The following is a 13,873-nucleotide window of genomic DNA, read 5'->3' as shown; positions in this document are numbered from 1 at the left end:
GAAGAATCTCATTTAAAATTTTATGGTTTAATATAAAGTCTAGTATGTGATTTTGTTAAAATATTAAGAAATATTACGGAATTACATTACAATTAGAACATTACAATGTCCATATATAAGATCCGTTTTCGCAACTCCTTGTTTACGTTTTCTTCGCCATAAGAGTGTACTGGGCGCAAAATTAATTTAATATAATATTTTGAAATCTTTAATATTATTGTGAATTAAAGAATCTTAAATAATATTTTAAAGAAGAGCGATAGCAGTTTATATCGTGATTGGAACTCTTCCTATTAAATTTGCTAATTTCTCGACAGTCTAATCTCCAGGTATTTCAAAACTCCAAAACTCTGGCAAATAAAATTAATTGATACATTTAAAACTTTGAGTTTAAAAGCAAAAATCTATCACTTTTTATAATTTTTAATTTTACTATACAAATTCCATAAAAAAATTTAATCAATCTCATTTAGTTCCGAAAATATAACAAACAAAATTTAATCAACGTCATGAATATAACAAGCTTAGATGTTTTTAATTTTTAAATTAAATTAAATTTTTGCTTAGAATCACAGATTTTTATAACTTTTCAAAAATTTTTACATGAAATTATTAAATAATGGCCAAAATGCACAAAAAATATTTATTTTATTAAAAAACTTTACTAATTCGGAAATGTTCTATGACCGTTTCATATTGTATTACACTATTGTCCCTACAATAGATTGAGTCCAATCGACATTAACAGCTGTGCTGAAAATCATCTTACATGTATACCAGCACAGTAGGTACAAAAACAAAATTTTTCATATGGTAATTACGTGTTTTTCTTAAAAATTTCTTAATCTCACTTTTGATATCCTTCAAAAACGAAAACAAACACATATTTTATAAATAAAAAAATTAATTTTACTACGTAACAATAATTTTTTCAATATTTTATTAACACAGAATATTAAAGGCACCTTTTAAAAATGTCATTTTTGTTTTTTTTTTAATTAAATCATTATAAAAATTTAATATTAATAATAATTTAAATGAATAATTAAAAATGTATAAAATAACCCATTTCTTTTTCTGTTTTTTTAAATTAAATATAAATACTGCTTGCACACATACTCATATATGTAATTGTAATTACATAATAATCTAAATTATCATTTATATGAGATAATTAAGATATTAATAATGCTAATGATTATAAAGTAGTTTTTTCAATTTCAACATTAATTTCCACCCTTTTATAACAGGAAAAAAATTCACTTATCTCTTGCTTTTCTCTCACTTTTAATTCATTTTGGTTTCACAAACTTACCTCTTTGCTATGGTTAAATAAAAATTATCAATTAACTTCGTATAAATAAAATAAAAGCCTAATTAATTTTTATTTTTATTATTATATATATTTTTTTTAATATTATTATGATTTAATATAATGCAAGAGAATATTCTTATAAATGACATAATTAGCCGACACAACTGTGTATGCGTATATAGTAGGAACACAACTAACAATTTCATTTTTCAAAGAAAAAAAAATTCGGGAACCTGTTGCCAACCTGTTCCCTTACATGCACTTCAATAATATTGAATCTCTTGTTGAAAGAGAGACAAGAAACATACGAGTATACATACAAGAGTATGTCATAATAATAAGAAAAACCAAAACACATTTTTAATTCAAATTTAAAAAAATATTAAATGGACTAAAAATGCGACGCACATTTGTACAAATAAAATAATTAAAATGAAAAAGAGTAAAAAAACAGTTCAAATATTTTATTTAAAAAATTACCTGTATACCGTGTTGTGTGTGTGTGTGTTGCTATTATACGATTTCAAATTATTATTCAATTAAATTATACTTTTAATAATGTGTAAATAAATTTCCTTGATAAAAATTAAATTAATTTTTCCACATTTCGTGTTTTTCAGTAATATATTTTTTTTTACTTGTGTCATAAATGTGAGTGTACACACATGTTGGCATTAAATAGGCATGTAAGTGGGTCCATATGCACGAAAACGTTATCATTTATTTGCTTAATGGCTTTTAAAGACACTTAAAATGCATTAAAAATTGCACTTAACTGCAACATATTTTTTGTTTTTGAGCGTAGTCATAAAGAAAAATTATTTAATTTCAAAAAATGACAATTTTTAAATTATTTTAATTTTTAATATGAATGATAAAAGTTTTCTGAATTTCCTTCAAATACTTTGTATATATATGGGCAAATTTCCTTACAAGAATCTTGTGAAGCACTCGTTAACCGTATAACAGTATAATTGAGTACATACTATATGTAATACATTCAATTGTAGACTCAATACGGTGTAAAATATTTTTTTTTAAATATCACCTAGAACGCTATATTAGAATATGAATTAATAATATTGAATTTTTGTAGAAACGGAAAATAGAACTCAAATCGAGGATCAAATACAAGGAATGGCAATAGCATTCGTTGATAAAAATGATGTCATATTGTTTTTTCTAAGAAGGAAGTGTTCTAAACTGTTTATTCCGACTGTTTTTTGGAGGAGGGCATCAGGAAGAGAGAATCTAGTATGATTAATATTCGAATAGTAGTCAGGGTCTTCTTTCGAGTTATTGTGGAATTAATAGCATTATAATCAAACAAATTTTACAACAAACTACCCGGATATTTTCTCTATATTCACATGTTCTCAATACTAAGTTAAAAGTGACTTATATACTAGCGTGGAGACTATATTGGAGACTTCCTCTCGTACTCTCTCATATAATGAAATTTAAAGCACAATTTTTTACTTTGTGCGAGCGTTTTATAAGCACTTAAATCGAATAGAACATCACAAAAAGTTTCTATGATTAAAATCTGGGCCCCATATTTTTTAAATCGAATTTTATTTGAAATGTGGAACTGTACAGAAGGCAATAATTCTAATTTAATTTTAATAATATTCCAAGCATCAAACAATTTTCAAAAGTCGTACGCTTAATTTAAATCGAATTTAATTTGCTAAAACCCTCTATAACTAATTACTTTTCTCTGTTTCCTCTTAAAATTTCACCTTGTTTTCACCTTTAATAGTGTTCGCATTAAAAATTATTGTTGAAAAAAATTAAACACTTGTTGAACAAAGTGTTTGATCGAAAATTTGAAATATGTTCAAAAGAAAAAAGGCTAATAATTAAAAATTACACTGCAATTGATAACATTAAGTTTTCTTTACACTATTTTATAGTTTTTTTTTTTTTTTAATTGTTATCTACTATCATAAATAAGTAGGTATGTTGTTTCATTATTATGTAATTATCGATTTAACACTTCTTCTTTTTTTATTTACTTCCCAAATATCACTGCTTTTTTATTTTAAAAATTAATCCTGAATTGTTAACGTGTGTGGTACTTTTTAGTATGCATTATTTTTGTATACATTCAATTAATTTAAAACTCCCTTAAAACAAACAATCACGCCATAAAACAAACAAATAAAACTCTCTCGAAACGTTTGTGTATAAGAAATATTTTTGTTAACCCTATAATTAAATATCCAACATGACCGGAATTTATAAAAATTCTCATTCAGAATGGTTTTCTTTTTATTTTTTGTTTAAATATTATAAGCATATAAGTTGAAAATGTAAACATTTAAAAGGACTGATTCCTTTTATTAAGGTACACAAAATATTAAAGAACAATCATACTAAAACCACCTCTTTAATAATCGTATATTTAGTAAAGGTTGTAGACTGTAAGTTTATTAGGTTGATATTCTGACTGATTTATGTCAATAGGAAAAATAAAATGTAAATAAAAAAAAAAACAGTTGTTTGACACGCAGACCAGGTAATTATTACAAACAATAAAAGAACAAAATAAAAATAATCAAACAAAAGGATAATAAAAGAAATGTAAACAGACGTTTTAAGCACATTGTGACTTTTAAAGGATGATGAGATTTTGTAGACAAAATTTTGAAAAACTTGTGCATCTTTGATTATCAATAAATTTTATAATTTTAGAATTATTATTTAATTAATAATAAAGTAAAAACTTATTTACAAGGAACACAAAATTAATATTTAATTAATACACAATCACCTTAAAAATTAAAAATTCTAATCAGATTGAATTAAAATTCGAAAAGAAACAAGTGTAAAAATTAAAATTACTATTCAACTAAATTTCTATCTTGAAATTCCATGAAATTTTTTAAAATTTTAGAACCATATTTAGAGCAATTTCCCATTTAAATGAGCTGAAGTCTGTATAAGATTTGGAATCGATATCCTTTTCTTCGTAAAACTTCGAATCGTAAACCTTTTGAAATTTTTCCTGATTTATTTGAATAATATAGGATTGCTTGTTAAGTAAGCTAAGTTAAAAATATACGACATTTTATTTTAAAGTGTGCAGTATACAAAGTTTAACAGCAAAACTCTGGACTACAAAAATCAGAATATAATTTTATATATAAAATAGATTTTCGCATATTTTTCAATATTTTCTTATTTGGCTTAATACTTTATCATTTAAGTTAGGCAATTTTAGATTGTTTGAATTTGTGTATACAGTTTCTCAAGCTGTTCAAATAATTTTGGCTTATTTGAATAAAAAAAATAGTATCTTGAATTTACAGACTCTCTATAGTTTCTATAATTTATTACATGTATTTGAATGCGTTTATCATTTATCTGCTACTCAAGCAGAGACATTCAATCTGTTAAGTGTGATTTTAGAAGGTGTGTTAAGTAAAGTTACAATTAAGCAAATGCAAATATGTGTTAATTAATATCATTATTATTATTTTTATTTTGCTTAGAAATATAAGTGCATTTATTGATACTTACAAAATAATTATTATGTAATGTTAAACGTTAATGAAAATTAAATGTATAGCGAATAATATTTACAATGTTAATTCTCTTCTGAGTTTTATAAAATTAAAGCTAGATATCTATATGCATAGAGATTCTACTATAATATGTACAAATTTACATATATATTACATTATATGTATAACAAAATATAATTTAATACAAATATTTTTATACGTATACATACATTCATTATACATAAAAAAAATTTTTTGCATTGAAAATTAGAATTAAATAAAATCGAATACTTAAATATTATTGCTACTTAAACTAATTTGAATTGTTTATTCGCTTCTGAATCGATTTTATTGGCGGTTCCAACATATTTCTTTATAAAATGCATTTATTTCTTTAAATATTTTATTGAAACAATTTCAAAATTTTATTATTTGAATGCAAAAATCATATTTTAATCGATTTAAATGTGAATAAACGACCAAATCAATATTTTATCGCGACATCTACGTTCTACAAACTAAATACTTAAAAGAAAATCACAATAGTTGAAGATGTCAATTTAAACACAAGATGGCACTGTATTTTGAATTGAATTATTTTTGACAATATAAAATTTAAACTTACTTTTCAACACACAGAAACAAGTTTGGTGGTGAAAATTTTCTAAGTAAAAATATGCATGCATTTTGTGGTTTGTGTATTAACTAAAATTTATAAAAGGTGTATTTCGGATATAACCATTTCTTTTGATTCTTATTGAAAATTTAATATAACAAATTTCTCCGAAATTTTTGTTCGTTTTTTTTTTAATAAATATTTTCTATTACATATTTTTAGTTTTTAACCACATTATTAAAATTTGCATTTATTTATTTCTAAAATATTATCACTCCCAGATATTATTGGTGAATCCATTTGTGGACATAATTTCATTTCAAATTTAGGATTTTCAATTGATTCTATTAATATAAAATCAACATAAATTCGTGGTGTTGAAACTATTCTCCATGTTAACGGATTTAATAAACTTGTTTGATAATCCCATGTAATTGTAGCATGTGTTGGATTTTGAATATCTTTTCCCGGAACAACGGATACATATTCTTCTCCAGGTTCAAAATATTGTGGTGAAGATGAGAATGGCATCGTTTCAGTTTCACGCCGTTTTCTCGCATGCAATTTTATCGACAATGTACCAATTTCACCACCATGTAATATACTTTCTTCTGAATTTGATATTCTTACTGTGATTTTATAGTGATGTCCTAAAAATACGAAAAAAATAATAATGAATAAAAATTAAATTTTTATAAAGTAAAATTAATAATTTTTACATAAGAAAATGTAAAAGAGTTGTACAAAATAAATATGTAGATACTTACTGCAGAAAGGTTTGCTCTTAGCTGTAGATAAATAAGCCATAAGTAATGTATTATTATTAACAACACCTCTTTCTAACAATTTTTGATAATCTCTGTAACTATTATAGCCAAATCTAATACAATAATTATTATTTTCGCCACACCTATCACATTTTCCACTCTTAAAACTCTGTAAATTTAAAATATAAAAATGAATTTATAAAAAATCCAATTTAAATGAAAATATTAAACAACTTACCTCATATGAATCACATGTAATTGAATTAAAGCCACATTTTGGTGTAATACTTTCAGTAAAGAATTGATGACTTCTTATATGATTACAACCAAGAAAATGTCGTACACTTGTAAAGAAACTTTTTTCATCAGTTATATGTTCATGTAAATTTCCACCACATCCAGGATTATCGAATCCACCATTTGGGTAAAAATCAACATGACCAATGGGTGAATTCATACCTAAACCACCACTCATTAATGGATTTGAATCAGTATGAATAACATCAACATATTTTGCATCACTTCTATCTAAGCGAACAATTGGTTCAGTACCAGAGAATAATGGCGCAGCTGGATCTAAACCTGTTATACGGCCCAATTTTAAACCAAATTCTTTTTGTAATGCTGTACCCGTATAACCAGATAAATGTGAACCTAATGAATGCCCAATCATATGAACCTGATCTAAATTTTTCATACCAGTTTCAGCATAAATTAAATGTATAATATGTGCTGCCATAACACCAACTAATCGTATATTAGCAACAGCTTGTGTATATGGTGGATGTGAACCTGCACCCCAATCAATCATCATTACAGAACAATCTGGTTCTGCACGTAATAATTTTTTTGCAGTATCAAGCATCCATGGTTTATTACCAGCCTCCAAATAACCATGAACAATAACAAAAAATTTTGCATACGGATTTATACCGAATTTTGTAACATCAGTCGGTTTCTTAAGATCAACAAAATTTGGATTTTCTGGATTTTCTTTATTAAATACTGGAAAATGCGGTTGAATTTCTGATGGCCGTTGTGGATGAACATTTATTTGACGTGTATTTGTTGTAAATGGTCCAGTCAATGGAAAACAACCATAAATTCCAAAACATCTAACTTCATTTAATTCTGTAAGAAAGAGAAATTCAAACATAATATTAATAATTTTGATAAATAATTTTAATAAAAAAATTTAATATTTGTTTTGTAACTTATTTAATTATTTTTTTCTTATTCTAGAATGTTCTACTTTAAATATTCGCAAAAATTAGAACTTGGCCTTTAATTCTATATACATGTAGATCGCATATTTTCAATTAATATTCGCAATACAATATGTTACTAGACAGACAACAATGATGAACTAAATTTTTTGTAAACTTATCGGAAGGAATTTTTCAAAAAATATGTCTGATAACACGAAATTTGTTAAGGAAATGTTTTGATGTCTGGTGAATGAACTTTTGCGAAGAAATTTGAAAACAATTTTATAATAAAATTTGAATACATCTGTGCTGCTTGTGACAAATCTAGTTTTGTGTTTTAAATTTAAATAGTTCAAAATAATCAATTTTGTATTGTTACATCAGACTTCTTGTTATATTGTAAACCACGTTTGCTGTGTGCTCAACGCTAGTCAATTGAAAATTACAGACGAAAATTAATAGTAACACAACAGTTTATAAGAGATGCTATACTTATATCCGATACATACAAGTGAATTGACACCAATTTTATGACACTATAGAAATTATAGAAAATTGGAGATATTGAAAAATTTATCGACCAAAATTTGGAAGGAGATTCTGAAATTTAATGTATTAATGTCATATATCGCGAAACTAAAGTCCAGGTATACTTAAAAAAAAATTTATTAAAAAATTGTATAATTCAATACAAAATATTTTTGATACCAACAAATATTTATAAAAGCATTAATACAAACACATGTCATACGATTTAAACATACGCTCAATTATGTTTTTTCCTCTATAATAAATAATACGATAAAACATCCGATCACCTTTTGATTTTGTGTGAGGGTTAATTATTCTGAACTGTTTTAGCTTAACACTTCATAGCTATTATAAAACTTAACATAATAGTCTTGTGTATTAAATTTGAGTAATTAAGAACAGACCACAATTCGTTATAAATAACAAAATAGCAAAATCAAATAGAAAAATTAAAAATTTACATACATTTATTGTGAATTTATTGTGGGAATTTAGAAATTTATAGTTCAAGTTGAAGGTACTTATTTACATATGTATATAAGAAAATTCTATGTAAATTATATATATGTAAGTTCTCTTTTTTTCAAATTGGAGTGGAACTACCAAAAAACTTAAAATTTCTGTGTGATTTCGATTAATAGCATAAAATATGAAATAATCGTAGTTTCGATAATTCGTCACAAGTAGTTTGAAATCAAAATTTGCTTAGAAATCCCTTATAGTGCCCAACTTTATCTATTTTATTAAAATTTCATCAAATTTCAGAATAATTTTATCAGAACTTTAATCAAAATAAAATCGTTAAACTGCGTACTACAAAATTCAATCAATTTCAAATAATTTTAATCACCTAAGAATTGAACCGTGTAGAATACGGATTTTATATTTTGACATTTTTATATTAAAAAAACATGAGTACCAAATTTAATTTTTTAATTAATAAAAGTCAAATGAGCAAAAAAAAATAGCCAAAAATTTTTTTATTATAGTTCCAACTAAAATGTATTGCAAAAAATTAAATATTTAAACTCAATTAAAAAAAAAAATCCTAAAAAAAGAAAAAAAAACTCTTTCTGATTAAGTGTTGAACTTTTCATTAAAAAGGTCAATGGCACATTTTACGCGAAATTCATTTTTCTTTAGTATTTTTTTTTTTTCATTAATTTTTTGTTGATATTTTAATTCTTAAAAAGGAGATAAGTTAAACGTATTTCATTTTTTTATTTTGATTTTTCGGAGTCCAAAGTACGTTTAGAAAATTTTTTATCAGGAATCATTTTCTACGCTTTTCTTGTAAAATCTTCAAGATAAGATACATAGCGTACTGCAACGCGTCACAATATTGTTTGAAGTTCAGACTCGTTATGTTGTTCAAGGCATGGAATGCATTCCAATTTTAATTTTTCAATTAAAAGAGAATTCTTCTTTTATTTTCTCTTTTGACATTAAATTCGTGCAGAATTAAAGATTGTTTGATGCATTTTTCAACATTTTACGAAATTATTGGAAATTAAAAACAATTAATGTTGATCAAAAATAGTTTCAAAAAATGTTCGTATGCAATCTGGATAATAATGATGATTGATAAGTTTTTATTGAATATTTAAAAAACAAATTAATAAATTAAATAATTTTTAGCCAACCCAGTTTTTTAGTTGATTTTGTAGAATTTATTTAGATAAACATATGACCATTGTATGAGATAATTATAAGATTAAGTCTACCCAGCATCGCGTTTTCGTAAATTCTATATTTCCGTTTCAATATCCTCAAAATTAGGAGCACAACAATATTATTTTGCTGTATTGAAGTATAAATTGACATAAAAACATAGCAAACAATAAATCAAATAGAAAGTAGTTTTTAGTTACAAAAACACACGCTCAAAACTTCAGTTCGAAACCGTTACTATTTTTTCTGATAACGCATGCCGCTGCTTGGATTTAGTAACAGCACAATACATAAACTTTTTTTTAATGTCTGACATTTTATTACAAAACGACAAAGGAATTGGGAGCACATGAATTACAAAAAAGAAAATCAACCAATTCTGATGATTAACTTATAAACGGTAAAAATTACAATAAAAAAATAAAAAAAAAAAGCATTACCGCATCGAATCGACGTTATTATCTCGTCAAAATATTACTTAAAAGCAATAACAAAATTATGTTCTTATCTATAAAACTCGTCTAGGATTATTTTTTTAATGAATAATAATGTACTACATTTTTCTTCCACACAAAATAACTTGAACTAAATTTAATTATTGAAAATTTATGTATGTATGTACATATTATTAGTATGTAATTAAAAAGTATATAAATCTGTTTTCCAATTTTATTATGTAAAATTCTTATCAGAATATTTTTAATATTCTTAATATTTTCATGAGATTAATCAAAATGTCAACATGCGTATAAGGAATAGTGTACTTTGGACCCCCCTTTTAACTTAATGAAAATAAAACAAATATAATGTTTTCAAAACTATTCGATCGTAATCTTAGATGACCTATCAAAACTATCTGCTATTTATAATTTATTATTAATACATTTTAAATAGTTAGAAAAAAATATTTATACATTTGATCGAATAACAACTACAGGAACTCTTCATGCTTATTTCATTTTATAAAAGAATCTATAAGTTTAATATAGTATAAAATAACATTTGAAGAGCGCCATTTGAAGCATCTTAAATTTGAATGCTATAGATCGAATTTGTTTACGACATTTCATACAGATTCAACATAACGAATAAAATGACAAATTCATAATGTACTTGTTATTCAAAAAGAAAATATAGTATAACGAAATATAGCGCCATAATAAGTATACATACTCTTTTTCTTTAATTTAAATTGCTTGTAACTAACTAATTGTAAATATAAATTATTTTGTTTAAATAAAAAATATTGAAATAAAATTTCAATTAAAATTGAAATAATCAAATATTTAAGCAGTTAGTGATACTAAAAACAATTACAATTACTTATAAGTAGTATTTATTTGCATGCAGCATGACAAAATAATCATATTTAAAAGTAATCAAACAAAAAGTTTTTAATCTCTTTTGAGTACATTTAGTGAGATGATAATGTGTGACTTGTGTCAAAATACATTCATTAGTAGAGTATATATAGTTAAAAAATCGATTCGCAATTGAATATCTTAAATTAATTATAGTTAAGTTTATACAATTGACATAGAACTTAGTAAATTTAATAAGTTCTGTAAAATTTTTGATTAACTAAATTTGATAACATTTTATATCTATCCTATAGAAATAAGAATATTGCAATAAGGCGGGAAAATCAATGTTATATTTTCGTTATTTGTTATTTATTAAAAAATTATAATTTTTACATATTCTGTTTGTTAAACAAAATTTTGATTAGAACAAAAAATTATGTACATAAATGTATAATGAATAAGATATTTTAAAAATTTATGATTAAATGAAATGGTTTTTCTTTACAATTTTTTATAATCTCTTAATTATTAACAATTTAATTTTATCAATTTTAATATGTTATACATATATATTATATAAGACTCCAAATCAATTATAATAATAATAAAATTTAAATTCTTTACTCCTTAAATACTCACTCCTACATGTATAACACTATAAATAGAATAAATAATTAAAAATATCAATCTTTTCAACTATAAATAGATTTCATGTGAAAGAGTAAAGAAAAATCAAAAGAATACATAGTTCATAGTTCAAAAACTATACCAATATAAAGATTAAGCGTTCATTTATATTATTAACTAATAAATATTTTTATAAATAAGTCATTATTATATTACAGACGATTGCAATTATTCAGGTCATCATAGAAAAGAAAATAATAATTTAATTTGTTTTTTAATAATTCTTTTTTTCATAGAAGCGAAATTTTTGTAATTGATGCAAATTCTTATTTAATCTTCTTCATTTCCAATTCTAATCAAATTAAAATTAATTTAAATTTTTTTTTTGTATTTTTTATGTTTTTTTATATTTTCATTATTGTTATTATTATAAAAAGAAATTTGCAATATTCAATTAAAATATTGTTGGTTGACATAGAAAAATTTAAATTTGAATTAGCAAATAGTCAAATTCATATTGGAATTAATTAGTTTTATATAAACCTTGAATTCATAATTAATGCTAATATGAAATTAAAATAAAATTTTTATATTACATATACGTGGGTGCAAAAATCACATAGTAAATCAATTATAGATTTGAGTATTAGTCACAGTCAGTTAAAATTAAGAAATTAAGAATATTAATGCACACTTACAAATGTTGACTAACTATTTATTAAGCTTTTCTAAAATATTATTCATGTAGCTTTTCGTTGGCAATTCTTATATAAATTTATATTAGTCAACACTGTTTTTGTGTCAAAATTACTCTTTTTTAATTAGACTTCAAATTTATTTATAAATCTATTTAGTTTAATTAATAATTAAGATTTTATAAGACTGTCACGGATTTTCGAAATAAATTGATTCAAAAATTATTTAATTTTAAAATAAGTTAATAAATAACATTTTTTTAACTATTTAAACTTGTATTATTTACATACATAAAATACTTACCACTTTTAAGAGCAGGTGGAAAATCATTCAATGCATTTGATGCGGTTTTAGAAGTTTGATTTGATAAATATAACATTGTCTGCAAAAGCAGACTTGTTGAATTTGCTATATACATGATTGTATTCTAATTTTTTATTACTTTTATTATTATTCTTAAATATTATTTGTTATTTTAATAAATTATTTTTAAAAATTATATGTATGTATATCGTAAAATACAAATTTTTTAATACTGAATTTTAATTTTACACTTATAATTTATTATTTTTTTAAGATAAGAACAACAAAGTCACATTTCCACACAAGTTACAAATTTTTATATTAATTATTGTATTTCTTTTATATACAAATTATTTGTTTATAATTTTAATAATAATCACCATGTGTTTTAAAGAATTTTAATTTGATTCGCTTGAATTTCGCTCTTGTCATATAAATGTAAGTGATTTATTAATTAATATCTTATAATAATAATCTTTTTTGATATTTTAATTTCAACTAATTACAATTACAAATTTATTTTGTAATTTTATTGGTCAAATATTAATATTGAATTGAAATAATAATAATTAAAATCGTATTACAATAAAAATACGTGACACATTAAGTTCGATTTCAATTCTCGAATTTAACTAAAACGCGAGGTGTTTGTTTTTTTTAAAGAAATTAAAATTCGTATTTTAATTCAGAAATAATTTTTTTTTTTAATGTATTCTGTTTACTTTCATATAAAGTAATAAGTATTTTTCTTTTTTTAGAATTTTATAATTATAAAGAGAAGTATTTTCACAGTTATAATCGCTGCTATTTGAGAAGAACTGAAGTTGAAATTTTTATGCAGGCTCTTTTATATTTGAATTTTTTTAAAGATGAGCTTCAAATAATAAACAAAAAAAAAAAAAAAAGAAATAAGTATCAAAGATAAGAAATTAAAATTATATTAATATGAAACAACAACAATAACAACAATATAATTAAATGTTTTGAAGTCGAGCCTACAAAAATAGCCAATTCTTATTAATTAGAAGAAAGAATTATAAACGCAACGCAGCAGACACAGCCAGATAGAGAATTGTTTTAAAAGAAAATTAAAGAAAAACAAAGAATGAAAAAAGAGAAAAGAGAAAGAGAGTGAAGAAATGAGAACAAATTGATTGATTGATAAGGCTTTAAGCGTTTAAGCTATTATTTAAGTATTAATGAATATAATTTTATAAAATATATGCGCTACTGTGTTTATGTAGTGTTGTAGCACAAAAAAAACTATTGTAAACATTAAGATCTTGTTGTTTGGTCGCTGCAATTTAATATTATTATGGTCTTGCT

The 13,873-nt window shown here is 23.3% G+C and overlaps 1 protein-coding gene across 1 annotated transcript; it reads right to left on the bottom strand.

The window, feature by feature from the left end:
* Positions 1-4,770: 4,770 nt before the first annotated feature.
* On the bottom strand, positions 4,771-12,954 carry LOC129613117 (pancreatic triacylglycerol lipase). The gene is made up of 4 exons (XM_055527060.1): positions 12,548-12,954; positions 6,446-7,338; positions 6,208-6,376; positions 4,771-6,090 (listed from the first exon to the last, which is right to left on the bottom strand). Exons 1-4 carry the CDS (start codon positions 12,660-12,662, stop codon positions 5,678-5,680), a joined length of 1,590 nt encoding a protein of 529 aa, XP_055383035.1. The 5' UTR covers positions 12,663-12,954; the 3' UTR covers positions 4,771-5,677.
* Positions 12,955-13,873: the final 919 nt, after the last annotated feature.

Source organism: Condylostylus longicornis, unplaced genomic scaffold (genome assembly GCF_029603195.1).
Source record: "Condylostylus longicornis isolate FDR11 unplaced genomic scaffold, ASM2960319v2 ptg000081l, whole genome shotgun sequence".
Lineage (NCBI taxonomy): Eukaryota > Metazoa > Arthropoda > Insecta > Diptera > Dolichopodidae > Condylostylus > Condylostylus longicornis.
The sequence above is the reverse complement of the archived record's forward strand: the minus strand, read 5'-3'. Positions and strand labels throughout refer to the sequence as shown.

Bases quoted from the DNA above. Each gene is read 5' to 3' on its own strand.
- LOC129613117 (XM_055527060.1), bottom strand. From the start codon at position 12,662: ATGTATATAGCAAATTCAACAAGTCTGCTTTTGCAGACAATGTTATAT. The intron at 7,339-12,547 runs GTAAGTATTTTA...TCTTTCTTACAG, and splicing joins TCCACCTGCTCTTAAAAGTG to AATTAAATGAAGTTAGATGT. The intron at 6,377-6,445 runs GTAAGTTGTTTA...TTAAATTTACAG, and splicing joins TTACATGTGATTCATATGAG to AGTTTTAAGAGTGGAAAATG.